Raw genomic sequence first — 14,901 nt, 5'->3', positions numbered from 1 at the left:
CAGGCAGGCCTCAGCACAGTGCCAGCGTGAGGCAGGCTCCACAGGCGGGAGCCCTGAGTGCCGGCACTTCTGACCGCAGAACAAACGAGGACACACCAGTCACCAGATACCTGCTTGTAAATCTGGCCCTTCTGCAACTTGTGGATTTTATCCCAGAGTAGGACACCTTTCTCATTCATTTTCCGGAAAGGTCTAAACAATAGAAACAGAAACCTTAGGACATGTAGCTGTGGAAACAGTGGCAACACGTGAAACAGTAACACAGGTAGTTGATGCGCTCCCCCCAAAAATCCCAAACCCCAACTCTGTCACACTTCCCTGCCTGGGAAAGTAGTTCTCAGACCATCCAGACCCCAGAATCCCAAAGGTAATTTAAGGAAAACAGAATCCCAGGGAGCACTGGGTGCCATGAACACACCGCCACCGAAGTTACTAATGTGTCACAGAAGCCCTACTGAAAAGACACTTCCTTTAGCCTTCACATCGCAAAATTATATGATCATGAAGAAAACTATCTTTCACACATATGTACACACCAAAAAATTCCTGTATAAACAGTGGCATGGTCCATTTGGCCAGCTTCAAGGCTGAACTTCAGCCACTCCAGATCAATAAAACCAGGGAAGCAGAGGTGACCTGATGACATACTGAGAACCACAGAAGGCCCAAAGGACACTGGATTAGTTTAGCTTTTTTTTTTTTTTTTTGATGACCATGTTTTGAGATAATCTTTCTGAATACAAACTCACTGTAGGAAAGCTAAGAAAGTAGAAAAACACAAGAAGCGAAGGAAAATGACCCATAGCTCCAAGACCCAGGCATGCGCACTTGACACTGCTGTGCATGTCTTCCAGTCTTGATTTAAAAGCTTTGGTTTTTATCTGAACAGAAAATGGAAACCACTTGGTATGCGCCAATCACTGTCTTTATCTCCCAGTGATGACATATTCCTAAACTCATCCTTTTTATGCTAATACAACCTACTGCCCTCTTTCTCTCCCCAGATACATCAGCCCTCACGCCTCTCTAACATCCCCTGCAGGGAGCTCAGAAGTTAACCAGTGGTCCACACAACCTTCAGCTTATTTGTCATCTCTCACTGTAAAACACAGTGACACACACTCGGGGTGACATCAGCCAGCTCATCAGCCCCAAGGCCACTCAGAATAAAGGCAGAATAAATGGAGAAACGGAGGAGACACGCCTGCCCCCTTTCCAGACCATACCTCAAGCTAGGAACAGCTGGTGGGGTACCTCCTCAGGGACAGAGTGGCAGTCAGGAATAGTCCCAGGGTTTCTCCTGCTCTCCCACCCAGTACTGCTCAGCCTCTGCCCCTCAGCCTGAGTTTGTCTCCTCTCCCAAGAGTCATTACGTCACCTGACTACTTCCAGCACCCACCATGCCATGATGCCTTCAGTCACCTAATGGGGAGCCACAGGCTGCCTGCGCCCCAACTGCAGCTGAGATACAAGTGGGTCAAGTGTCCCCACAGGGGCCCCTGCACAAATCCAAGCTTGTGGGAGAACAGCTGTGCAGTAATTCTCTGCCCTATAGGAGTGGGGACAGTTCAACAAGCAGGCCCATTGGGAGGGGTGACAGACAAGGGGGCACCCCTAATCCCAGCCACTCAATGCTCACAGCGAGGGCCCCCTCTTCCCAGCTCCCCTCTTCCCAAGGCAACTATGGCAGCAAAGCATCACATTTAAAGTGACCAGGGCTTACCTGCCTTCGACACAAAACCTGGGCTGCAGAGAAATCAGTGCAAATGCACCGACCACTTTAAATGTGCCAATGGCATTCTCTCGAAAGAACCAAGTCATTCCTGGCTGCTCAAGCTCAACGAAGCCTCTCCAGCCACACAAGGGTCTGTGCTCAACCCACAATCTTTGCAATCGCCTACAGGAAGGGGTCAGAATTCTATCCCATCATCACAGATGCTTGCAACTCTGTAAGTGTCATCAAGTCACCTACAGGTGCATTCACGGCCACGAAGGAAAAAGAAAAAAAAAAAAAAAAGAATCCCATAGACAGGGATACTCACCTCCGCTTATCATTGAAGAAGTTGGGCTTCTCTGCCTGAACTATGACCACATCAAACAGGTCCCTCCAGTCCTTGCCCACGATGTACCTCATGCCTTTGTCCCTGCAACGACAAGTCAGCTGTGTCCGCTCAATGCAGCTTTATCGGTGAGGCAGCAATCTTGGGTGTGTGGGAGAGGATCAATATTTGCTTTCCAAGACAGCCCAAAACAGGCCAGGGGTCACAGAGGCACTTACACGAAGCTGCTGGGGCTGTTGGTGATGAGGAACATCTTCTTGCCATGGTCTGCCAGCTTAGCCAGCACGGCGCGGGTCTGCTCAGCATAGCAGATATACTTCTCTAAGGACGAGAGAAGAATGCACAGCCAGGCTCAGCATGAAAGCAGGCACGCAGCGGGCACTCACCACGCAGGGCATGTCCTGCCAATGGTGGGGGACAAAAGGACTGCAGGGCACGGGGACCCAGACCTGCCTCTGCTAAGTGGAAAAAGCCAAGTGGCTGCAGCTGCCAGCTCCACTCTTTTTAAGACAGAATGATGGCAAGTCCCGGGACACAGAGGAGGGGGCCATCCATGAAGGAGCAGAGCCCCAGGCATGCAGAGTCCGAGGCCCACAAGGCAGCCCAGCAGGCAAATATGACCAAGCACTTACCAATATCGGCTTCAATGGCCCGGTACATGATCCCTTTGGTGTGCACATCCCGGATGGAATCCTGCCCAGAGACACATTAGCAATTGGTGAGAGTGGATCCAGCGTGACTGTGGCACCGGTGCAGATGGCACGGCCCTGGTGATGGTCAGCTTCAGTGTCTAGGAAGAGTCTGGTAAGCCAGACACAATCTAAATTCTGGACCATTTATCAGAGGCAGCCCTTGGGAAAAGCCTAAGTTTCCATAGTGATACTGGCAGTGTGCGATGCAATTTTTCAAAGGGTCACCCGGGAGAGGTTCGCTGCCTGAGTAATTCCGAGCAAGGCTTCAGGTGATAAATGATCATTTAGAGGCAACACGAAGAAATGACTCCAGCTCATCTGCACATAGGAAGTCCCTGCCCTTGGCACCTTGGCACCCTTTCCCAGACCCGCAATGGCAGGTCCTGCCAACTAGCATGAGACAGAAGCGTACACACATGCGCGCGCGCGCACACACACACACACACACACACACTCACGATCCTCCTTTTCTCCCAGGTGCCCACATGGTAAGCAACTGCCAACGAGATCATCGCTCAGCTACAAGGTGCGTCATAGTAGCTTGGTGTCAGTGTAGCATGATTTCAGCTAAATTTAAATCTTACGCAAAGTTTCCACAGCCAGCAGGGCATTGGGCTGCAAGCAAAAGCAGTGCAGACCTTTTAGCTACACGTGGCAGACTTCCGTGAGTGAGCACATCTGGACTGCCGTCTCAACCTCAATGATCTCTCAGCACAGCCGGCTTCCGGCAGCACAAGGAAGTGGCTAAACACAAGCAGCACTACCTGGATGAAAAATCTCAGCTCTGCTGCTTATGAGCTGTGTAACCTGAGTCAATAACCCTTCCATTCTGTTCCTTAATGACCTTACTTGTAAAACAGGACAATCATAATTGCAACTGCCTCCAAGAACTGTTGTGAATGTTTGCTAAGTTGATAGGCATAAGGTACTCAGAACAGTGCCTGAGGGCAAAGTAAGTCCTACAAAGTGTCTGCTATTGATGCTGGCAATATTTGTAGTAAACAGTGAAACATACAAAAATTTGAGACAAGGGGCCCTGCGCTGTGGCATAGCAGCAAAATCCATTGTTTATAACACTAGCATCCCGTAGAGCCTCCGGTTCAAGCCTGGGCTGCTCTTCTTCCAATCCAGCTCCTTGCTAATACACCTGAGAAAGCAGCGGAAGATGGCCTAAGTGCTTGGGCCCCTGTACCCACGAGAGATGTGGATTCAGCCTGGCCCATCCCTGGTTACTGTGGCCATTTGGAGAGTGACACTGTAGATGGAAGACCTCTCCATCTCTCCCTCTCTGTAACTCTACCTTTCAAAGAAGCCTTTCAAATAAGAGGATGTGACAAGATGCACAATAACATTTCTATGTGCACTGAAAGGAAAAAACACAAACACTAAAATTGAATTCATATTAGACTGATGCTGAGAAACTAACTCACTCTTTATGTTCCTAAAACCCTTGATTCAAATTTAAGATTACTCCATACATGTACAAATTTTATACTCAAAATTTATACTTCAATTTTGAATTTAAGATTAGTTCTGAAAAATAAAAATATTCTGGCACATAAACGTATCCCTTTTAAAACTATTTTAAATATATAATACAGATAGGAAAAATATGTAAGTATTCTATATAATAAATATATACAATATGCATCCATCTAATAACCACATTTGTAAATGTTGAAAAAGTTTATGTGACTTAGAAGACGCAAATAAACACCAGGGTGTGTGTTCATCTGAGTAGTGAGGATCAGGGCTAGATTCTCTACATCCCATTACCAGAGGACCTGGGTTGGAGTCCCAGCTCTACTTCTGATTCCAAGGCTCACATACAACCTGGAGGATCAGCACATGTCAGCTCAAACTGACAGTCCATGCCATCAATGTGGAAGACCTGAACTGAGTTCCAGGCTCCAGCCATCAGCTCCTGACCTGGTGCCATCGCAGGCATATGGAGAATGTATCAGCCAACAGAGGCACTCTCTAGGCCTATGTCTCCCTCCCACTCAAATAAATAAAGCAAAATCTAAAACTTATCTATAAACTCATGTGAATGAGTATGGATTTAACTACATGTGTATAAAAATGTTTACACATCAATAATGTGTACACCGGCATTAAACCTACAGTTCTGTCTCAAGCCTCTCCAACTAGTTCCTTCCAGGCTTTCATAGGGAACCCTGTCGGCATGAGGACAAGGAGCCCTTGAACCACTCCCTTTCTACCCATGCCTCAGGAAGATAGTATCAGTCAATTAAAAACCGAATTAAGAAAAAACACAATAGGTTCCTTTGTGGGAAACTTTAGTGGTGCAGACCACGGCCAGAGTGCCACTGAAACAGAGACCACCCCACCACCATCTCCAGCGGCACAGGCCGGACCTCAGTCCCATTCAGCCCCGAATCTGAAGAGCAGGTGACAGGACAAGCACCAGCTTGTTTCAACACAAACCATGACCACTTCCCAAGCTTCCTGCCTGACCACTTCCCTGGGATGCTCAAAGTCATACCGCAGCCGAGGGAGGGCCCTGCCGAGGCCACGGTGGTGGGCCCAAGCTCTGACCTTGACATCTTTGTACAGGTGCACAGGCTCGTAGTCAATGTTGTTCTTCAGGAAGTACTCATTCACACACGATAGGAGTGTCATCTCTGGCAGGGAGAAGATGTCCATGAACTGTTTCATGGTGTTCCCGTGCGAGCTCTGTGAACAAGGAGGGACACTGAGGACGAGAGGGACCCAGGTGGCAGTGGGCAGCCCTTGCTGGCCCACACTCAGCTGGATTCTCCACCAAAAAAGCAAACTTGTAATGACAGAAAAGTGGGAAGCTTACCTCATTCCTGTTGACTCACAGTGGACCTCCCATCTTCATCCAGGTGTAACTGGGACATCCAAGGAAGGCCTGATTCTGCTCAAGTCAACCCATGCTACCCTGCACTGGGTCCAATCCCTGCGCACACTCCTCAACGAGCCCGGGCACAGCCAGTATACACACTGTGGTCATGGGATGGCACAAACAGCCACCGAGCACTCCCAACTCAGAGCACCCTTCCCAGTCCAACGGAGTGAAAAGGAACTTTGCCAAACAGGCTTAAGAGTCCTACTCCTGAGTGTGTTGGCTCACCATGCCTCTTCCATTTTACTCTACCAGTGTAAGAAAATGCCTCTCCTGGGCCCGGCGGCGTGGCCTAGTGGCTAAAGTCCTCGCCTTGAACACCCCAGGATTCCATATGGGCGCCGGTTCTAATCCCGGCTGCTCCACTTCCCGTCCAGCTCCCTGCTTGTGGCCTGGGAAAGCAGTCGAGGACGGCCCAATGCATTGGGACCCTGCACCCGCGTGGGAGACCGGGAAGAGGTTTCTGGTTCCTGGCTTTGGATCGGCGCAGCACCGGCCATTGCACTCACTTGGGGAGTGAATCATCGGACGGAAGATCTTCCTCTCTGTCTCTCCTCCTCTCTGTATATCTGACTGTAGTAAAATAACTAAATCTTTAAAAAAAAAAGAAAGAAAGAAAGAAAGAAAAAGAAAATGCCTCTCTAGGGGCTGGCGTCACAGCACAGTGGGTTGAGCTGCCACCTGGGACACCCGCAGCCCATACCAGCCTGAGATTGGAGTCCCAACTACGCTGCTTCTGAGCCAGCTCCCTGTTCACACACCTGGGAAGGCAGCTGAAAGATGGCCCAAGTCCATGGACCCCTGTCACCCACACGGGAGACCCGATGGAGTTGTAGGCTTCCATCCTTGGCCTAGCCCAGTCCTGGTTACCGCGTCCATTTGGAGGATAAACTAGTAGATGGAAGATGCTCAATTCTCTCTCGCTCACCCTGTCTTGGTCTATTTCAAGCTAATTAAGAATTTTAAAAAATTAAAAGAGGGGCGGGTATAGTGATAGCAGGTTAAGCTGCCTCCTGCAACACTAGTCTCCCATATCAGGGCTGGTTCAGAGTCCTGGCTGCACCACTTTTGATCCAGCTCCCTGGAAAAGCAGCAAAAAAAAGGTCTATGTCTTTGGGCCTCTGCACCTACACGGGAGACCTAGAGGAGGCCCTGGCTCCTGACTCTGGCCCGGCCCAGCCCCAGTCACTACAGCTATTTGGGGAGCGAACAGATGGAAAATCTCTTTTCCCCTCTCCCTCCTTTCTCTCTGTAACTCTGATTTCCAGACAAATAAATCTTAAAAAGAACCATTGAAGAAAGGCAAGACAAATCATAACAGAAAGTCGGAGGGTGTGGGGGCAGGATTCTAACATGCTATTCACTCTCCAACCCAGGGTTTCCACAAACACAGGCTTTACTTCCCATGTTGATCCACGTGAAGCGGCAGGTGAGAGGCTAGTGGTTCATGCTCCGATGCTTCCAAAACTGATTCAGGAAGGAAAAAAGGCTGCTTTACAGAAAGTGCTTCTCATTACCTTGCCATAGAAGTCACTCATCTGCTCCAAGGGCACATGGGACCCCTCATACATTTCAATGACCTCTTCATCAGGGACCACACTGAGGCCTCTAGAAAAATCAGACAATGTCATTAAAGAGCTCAGTTAGGAGAAAGCAAAAGTGTTCCGACTTCCATCCCCTGCAAGACACTTGTTACCAGGAGGGACGTGAGCCACATCTGATTGCAACCAACAATGGATGAGATGCTGTCATCACTGATGCACCTGCTTGTGGGGAGCCGCCGAACCCACACGGATGAGGGGCTTCAAGATGGCGGCTGGCCCAGTGCCAGGAGGCGGGATTTGTCCCGCCAGTAGGCAGGCAGGAAGTCACAAGGATAGGCTAGTTCTCCCTCGCTGCAATTGCTGGCCTATCAGATAGCGCCCCGTGGACCACAGGGAGAAGTGATTGGTGGAGAACTGTATATAAGCAGCCTGCTTTCAGCAATAAACCCTTTTGGTTCGTCTGGCACCTTTTCATTTGCCTTCCCTTTTTTCGTTCGTTTGTGTATGTGTTCGTTCAGTGTGTATGTGCCAGTTGTGGTGGCGGTTCCTGTTTTTACCAGGCCCTAAAAATTCCTCGGCCTTTTAGTGTCGCTGCAGGGCGGCGGCACCTGCTGTTCTCCCAGCAGCACAGGCAGGAGTGGCACTAACAGCCAATGCTCATGGTGCCTACTACATGCCAGGTGTGAGGCATTTGCCATTCACAGAAGCCTCAACAACCCTGCAAGTAGACTCTCAATATTCCCACTTTCCTGCTGGGGTAACTGATACTCAGCAAGGCTATGCACCTTGCCAAGGCCACCAGGGTAGATGACTGGCTCTGCAGTGGGGTCTTGCTAATTTTAATGTTTTTTTCATAGAGGAAAGGAGGAGGAGCAAACTTGTGCTCCTGTCTTTTGCCACTATTCCTTAATAATATGGACACAAAGTGGAGTGAAGTCTCAGAAGGGGTTCTCTGAACTGTACCCCGTGATGTAAGAAAGCAAGAGATCCGACCAGGAATATCCCCCGAATGCTCCAGAACACTGAAGAAAAACACCCACATCTGGCTGCCTCTGGAATTCACACACAGGGAGAAAGCATGTTTTGATGTAGGTGGCCTGAGCCCCATGCCTACCTCTGCACCTGCAATGCCACCCCACTGTGGAGCATCTCAAGCGGAGCACTGGTCCCTCACCTCTATTCTAGAGGAGACGGCACTGGGCAACAACCAGGCATGATCTGAAACTATGCAAAGAACCAAGCAATAAATGCCACACTGTTCCACACAGGAGAGAGGACACACAACAGTCTGGCTGCCCTGTGCACAAAGCCACCTGCTGATGGGAAAATCCACACACAATGCAGTGCTTGTGGTGACAGCCAAGGTTAACAAGGCCATCTCTCCAACCTGCCGCCCTGCTTAACCCATCACAGCACCCATCCTTTAGAAACAAAACGGGGTCAGTGTTGTGACATGCAGGTTAAGCTGCCTATAACAATGCCAACCTCCCATTTAGGTGCCAGTTAGAATCCCAGCTACTCCACTTCCGATCCAGCTCCCAGCTAACATGCCTGGGAAAGCAGCAGAGGACGGTCTAAGTCGTTGGGTTCCTGTACCAACCTGGAAGACCAGATGAAGCTCCTGGCTTCAGCTTCATCATCTATCTATCCCTTCCTCTCCCACTTTATCTCTTTCTCGCTCTCTCTCATTCTAACTTTTTCAAATTCAATATGTGTGTGTGTATATAGCTGTGTGCTCCTGCTAGCTTTGCTCCAGCCAAGCAGACAAGCCTGAGGTTCCAAACCAGATAGATCCTAGGCAGGGCCCTGGACAACAGCCCTCGCCGAGCAGCCAGAGTGCCTATGGCTCTGACACTTAGAAAATATGAAAAGGAAGAGGCCCAGGCCAGAGAAGCGCTCTTCACAGCCCATTCCTTTGGGAGTCACAGCTGCCTCTAAGACACGTGCCCCAGGGCCCACAGGCCGCTTCTTTAAGTCCCAGGTGACCACAGGTAAGCTCAAACAGGTGAGTCCCATCTACTGACTCCCTCAGGGGCTGTACCCACCCAGAAGTGTCCAGTGCAACAGGACTCCAGCCTCACATCAGTGCAGCCTGAACCTATATTGAAATGGCAACAAACGCCACTTTCTCCAGCCCTGCATGGGGCTATGAGAGACGCAGAGGTGAGGGTAATGGAACTGGGTCAGCCTGCCCAGGATCCACATCCCAGCTCCTTTAATCACTAGGGTAACAGCCTCAGCAAGTCATTCACCTACAGGAGTCTCAATGTGTCCAGCCCTCAAACAGGGACAGCCCCTGAATGTCACTTGCCAATGCCCTGGAATGCAATCAGCTGTGCCAGGTGAGCTCCAGAGTGTGGCTGTGATAAGGAGGACTCAGACTCTGCAAGGTTCCTGATAAGAACTTCCAACATGGGGACAAACGGGTCTGCAGTGGAGAGCCACTGTCCCCCAGCAAAGCCAGAAGTGGTCATTCCCGCCTGGCACAGGAACCAGAGGGCTGCAGCAGGTCTGCCCAACAGGCAGGGCTGAGCTGTGCTTTCAGGCCACCATCCTCTCACCTCTGACCCTGTAGGGGATGCTTCCGCCTTGGTAATCTTCACAACAAACTACCACCCCTGGACGGTAAGGGCATCAGGATCATGCTGCACCTGTTCTCAGGTGTGGTTCCCCTACTCACACCCCTGGGGGATCCACCCCTGTAAGTAAACACTTAGCAACCAGTAGAGACCGGCCCCCGCAGGATCCTCCCACCTCTGCCCCACCATTACTCCATAGCCAGTGGGGTCCTGGCACCCAAAGTCACCTGCTTATCCTGGGTCAATCAAATTTATTTCCTGTCCCGCTTACCTGTAGACCGTTCCCAACTGGATATAATGAAATGAATCAATCTTCATCAGGATCGCCTTCAAAATATAAACAAGCACGTGTCAACAGCAGCCAGCAACCTGCAGGCTCAATGAGCCTACCCAGCCCTGCCCAGGAACCCCCAACCCCAAAAAGACAGCATGACTGCCCCCCAACACCAAACAGGCCAATGGTCCCCCACAACTGGAGGTGGTCAGGGTTTTCACACATCTCTTTGAAGATTTCTAAACACAATCGAAGAATTTGGCCTTGAAGAACAAAACTGAAAAACACTATCTGTTGAGTCAGAGGCACACTAAAGAGGGCACGTGAGGCTCTAAGGGCATGGCAGCTGAACATGGGCACAGGACCTACCCGTTGGACATCGTAGTGCAGCCCACGGATGGCGAAGTCGGGGTCATACTCATAGTTCCGGATCTCCGCAGGGTACTAGGAAGGAAGATGAGCAGGTCAGCTGACCAAGCACCACCACATGCAGGGTGGCACAGAGCCAGGGCACAACGGTCCCTCTGCTTCCTGCCTGGTGCACCCTGGCCACAGAGCCCCCCCAGCAGCCAGGCACAGCCCGGCTCCTTCCTTCTTCCCCCTACCCCACCCCTGGCTCCTGGACTCCGAGATTCCTAAGACCTCAAAGCACACCTGCTCCCCCTCTGCACCGTGGCCTCCTCTTGTTTCTTGAGCTGCCAAGGAGAAGTCAGGATGCCCCCTTGGTGGCCACCACCATGACTCCCCAAAAACACACTGCCAAGCAACCAGTCAGCTCCTATGGGATACCTCCACAGCCACATTTCAGGAGGAGACCTTGGGAAGAGCTCCTCAAAGACCACCCTTCACACAGCTATGCTGGCCTTCCTCTCCGTCCTGGATTTCAGAAGCAAGTGGCTGGCTGTTCGGGAGGCCCTTTCTCAACAGAAGCCCCCAGCTCTCACTGCAATGTCTACCCTCAGATCATGCATGCTGTCAACAGGCACCTCGGCTCCCTTGGCATCTCCCAGCTATCACCCCACCCCTCACTCTGTGAGAAAGGCCATTCCACTGACAGCACCGATTCTGCAACTATGGCACCACTGGCTCTGCCTTGCCCATGTGCATTTCACAGAGGGCACATCAAGCACCCAGCTGGAGCAGGGCAGGTAGGCAGCCAGGCTCAGACTCGGGCCCCTGTCCCTACCCTGGCCACAAGCACCTCATCAGCCCTCCTGTACACAGGACACAGCATCCATACCTGAGGTTGCCCAGGCAGTATCTCCATGCCTGACTACAGGCATCAATACTTCAGCAAAAACCTGGACGGCTAATGAGATGCCCAAAACACCTCTTCCCATGGCTGTGCTGCTACTTACTTACAGCCAAGGTCATGTTTACCTGAAAACACTTCCGAGTCCCACCAGGCCGAACTGCATACAGCAAGTTTTCAAGCCGGGTCGCACAAAGCACTGACACAAATTTCACAAATTTTGAGATAATTTCTTATAGCTGCCCCAAGAAATCTCCAAGCTGATATTTCCACAGATGGGCACCTCCACGATTTCTGAACATCACATATGGTTCTGCATTTCTACTGAGGTTTGACACGGCCAACAGGGAACCCAATGTCCAGGAATTCTGCCCACTACGGTGAGGCCAAGCAGTGTGAGCACCTCTGAGGCCTCCTCTTAAGCTTGAGGAGTGCAGGGGTAGGTATGTGGAGCAGCGACTGGGGCTGTGCTTAGGACACCTGCATCCCACAGCGGAGATCAAGTCCCTGGCTCCTCTGCTTCCAGTCCAGCTTCCTGCTGAAGCACACCCTGGGAGGCAGCAGGTGACAGCTCTCAAGTACACTGGTCTCTGTCATTCCCAGAGGAGACCCACATTGAATTCCTTTGTCCATTTTCCTGACTCAGTGCTGCTTTTGCAGACATGTGGGAGCAAACCAGAAGCTTGGAAGACTGCTCCCTTTCTCCCTCTTTCAAACAGATTAAGAAATATTAGTAGGGGAGGGAAAGTTGAGAATGAATAAACATGAAGTCAGGCAGTAGAGATCTATTTCAAATGTCACAAGCAGAGATACCTTAAGAGAACCTTAAATGAGCACCTGCTAAGTCCCACACACCCGAGGCACTTCTCAGAACCTTCTGCTTACTCCTCATGTAGCCCATGAAGGAGGCAAGGGCGTCTCATGCCTGTTTCACTGCTGACTCACGTGTGGATCTGAGTGCAGGTATGTGCCCAGGGTCACACAGCAAGACAGTGACTATGGTATTCTAGGGCAGCCTCTTGAGAGAAAAAGGCTCTTTTCCCAGTGGCCCAAAACCCAACAGAAATGACCTTGAGAACTGACAAAAGCAGCCGAAGAGCCTCCATGGGACAATGTCATCATAAAGCACAGGGGCCACAGGCCTGACAGAGCAGGTGTCAAATCCTGGGCCCTCCGTGTGTTAGCTGAGTGACCTGGGCAAGATCCTCTCTCTCCAAAGCCCAGCTTTCCACAATAACCAAGTCATTACAAGAGTTGTACCCTATGTGGAGTGGGGAGGATTAAGTCAAAAAGCACTTGTGGGGAGTCCACCTAGCAGGTACTCGGTAAAACCAAGTTGCTTCACATGGTTGGGAACTGGGCAGCCTGGCTTCTCTGCTGCCTCATGGAGACGAGTCCCTTCCCCAGGTCTGTTCCCTCTGTGAAATGAGATGGCTGAATGAGGGTGAGTCCTGCATTCCACCTCTGCACCCAAGTTGTCAGTTCCTGCCACAACCAACCAGGTCAAAACAACCCCATGGTGAACATGACCATGTCATACGATGAGTGCCTCGATTTGACAGCTGGCTCCACTCCCAGTTTCTGCTTCCTGCTAATGCAGACCCCAGAAGGTAGCAGGTAGTGCGCAAGTCACTGTGTTGCTGCTATCCACATGGAACACCTGCCCCGCGTTCTTGGCGCCCAGCCTCTGTCCCCAGCATGAGGACACTGTGGGCTTCTGGAAAGTGGACAGCAGATGGGAATTCTCAGTCTCTCAAATTTAAAAAAAAGAAGGAAGAAAGAAAAAGAAAAATACTCACACTGGGCCCCTTTCCAAAGTGCGCGTGCACGCGCGTGCGCACACACACACACACAGATTCTGAGAACAACGGTTAGCGGTAGCACCCATTCCAGCAAGTCAGGAACTTTTGATTCTTGAAATCAGAGTCAGGTCAGAGGAAAAAATGTCAGGGGTTGAGCATTTTTCTTTTTCCCTCCTTTGCTAAAAGCTCCCAAGAACACCATGCATCAGGAAATATTCAAATACAGGTACAATTATTATCCAATTTTAAAATTTCCCATTATCATAAAGCTCTGAGCATTTAAAAAAAGAGGTAATTATTAAAGACTTGGGAGTTCTTACACTTGCTGTTTTGCAAAGACACTGAAGTACAAATGTACTGTTGCATGACGAAGCGACTCAGCAGCAGATGCCTTCCCATTTCCGTGGGCACACAAGGTACATTCAGTCTTGGCAGAAAACAAGGCGCTGGACCCACCACATCTTGGAAAAATGACTTTGTTGACTCACAGCCACACAGACATGTGCATGAGCACAAGTGACTCATCATACAATCGGCATAAGTGATCAAAGCGAAACACAGGACAATAAAATGCCAAGGAGTTCAAACAGAGAATCCTCTCATGATTCCCTTTGCAGATTTTATCCTTTACACCCAAATTCCCAAATTTTTTATGATCATGAATACTGTAGTGTTATCCAAAGACACCAAAGCCCCCTAGGGCAGAAAGGCATTATTAACCTCACGAGGGGTCCAGAGAAGGGCTGGACTCGCAGCACCTCGGGAACCAATCCAGGCTCACAGCCTAGCTATGCCTCCTGACCTGCAGCTTAACTCTCCCAGCCTCCTTTGCCTCAGCTGCGAGGAGGACTGTCCCGTAGATTAGAGATAAAAGTAGCAGAAACACTCAAGTACTGAATGTCCTCTATGTGCCAGGCATTTGACAAGTGTTAACTCCCTTAATTATCACCATAACACTGTGAGGAAAATGCTGTTATTGCACCCATTGTACAGGACAGAAAACTGAGGCCCCGAGGACCTGGATGCACTATCCAAATGACTCAGAAGACAATTGGGAAAAGCAGGACTTGAAACCCACCAGTCTAGCTCTGGAACAGCACTTTGACACCTAGCCAGCAATGAACAGTGCTGTTAGGGTCACCATCCGCATTTCTAAGTGACATCACGGTCACAGGCAAGGCAAGGCAAAGCTGACCCAGGGAAGGTCAGGGGCAGTGCGGCACTCCTGAGCCACACTCCCCCCAAGCAGGGTGAACGGGTGGTGGAGGGTGACAGATGGGAAGTGCCGGCTCCCCATCTCCCGGTCGAAGGGGAGTACACCAGCTTGCAGTGCAAGGCACCGAAGAGCAAGTGGCTGGATGGTTCTCCCTCTAGCGAAGTGGCCAACATGAAAGAAAGCCAGTTCAACAGCAGAAGGAAAGATTATTTATGGCAAACACCATTTCCACACATTGGATGAGGAGAAATTAGTTGTTTAAATCTACTGAGACCCAAAAGCTGAGGATCCAAAATATATGAATTAAATGATTATGACCACAAATTTTAGCTATATTAACCAAAATATGGCATTCAGGATGAGGGAGGTGATGTACTTCTCAAGGCCCACACAAGTCAGACACCACCTACAGGAACAACTTCAAGGCACGGCTTCACATCCGAGCGTGACCAACTACAGCACACACAATGGAAGGTGATCGAGATGACTAAGAAAAGATGGGCCTGGCGCAATAGCCTAGTGGCTAAAGTCCTCCCCTTGCACACACCAGGATCCCATATGGCCGCTGTTTCTATTCCCAGCAGCTCTGCTT

The 14,901-nt window shown here is 50.3% G+C and overlaps 1 protein-coding gene across 1 annotated transcript in view; it reads right to left on the bottom strand.

Annotated features, from left to right (window-relative positions):
* The window catches only part of NT5DC3 (5'-nucleotidase domain containing 3), a 52,049-nt gene that overhangs the window by 12,367 nt on the left and 24,781 nt on the right, over positions 1–14,901 (bottom strand). The window contains exons 3-10 of the mRNA XM_004589595.2: positions 10,409–10,483; positions 10,037–10,092; positions 7,160–7,250; positions 5,312–5,449; positions 2,693–2,753; positions 2,279–2,381; positions 2,043–2,144; positions 111–192 (exon numbers count right to left, since the gene is read on the bottom strand). Of these exons, the coding sequence (XP_004589652.2) occupies positions 111–192; positions 2,043–2,144; positions 2,279–2,381; positions 2,693–2,753; positions 5,312–5,449; positions 7,160–7,250; positions 10,037–10,092; positions 10,409–10,483 (708 nt within the window). The remainder of the gene's footprint in view (positions 1–110; positions 193–2,042; positions 2,145–2,278; positions 2,382–2,692; positions 2,754–5,311; positions 5,450–7,159; positions 7,251–10,036; positions 10,093–10,408; positions 10,484–14,901) is intronic.

Source organism: Ochotona princeps, chromosome 15 (genome assembly GCF_030435755.1).
Source record: "Ochotona princeps isolate mOchPri1 chromosome 15, mOchPri1.hap1, whole genome shotgun sequence".
Taxonomy (NCBI): domain Eukaryota; kingdom Metazoa; phylum Chordata; class Mammalia; order Lagomorpha; family Ochotonidae; genus Ochotona; species Ochotona princeps.
The sequence above is the reverse complement of the archived record's forward strand: the minus strand, read 5'-3'. Positions and strand labels throughout refer to the sequence as shown.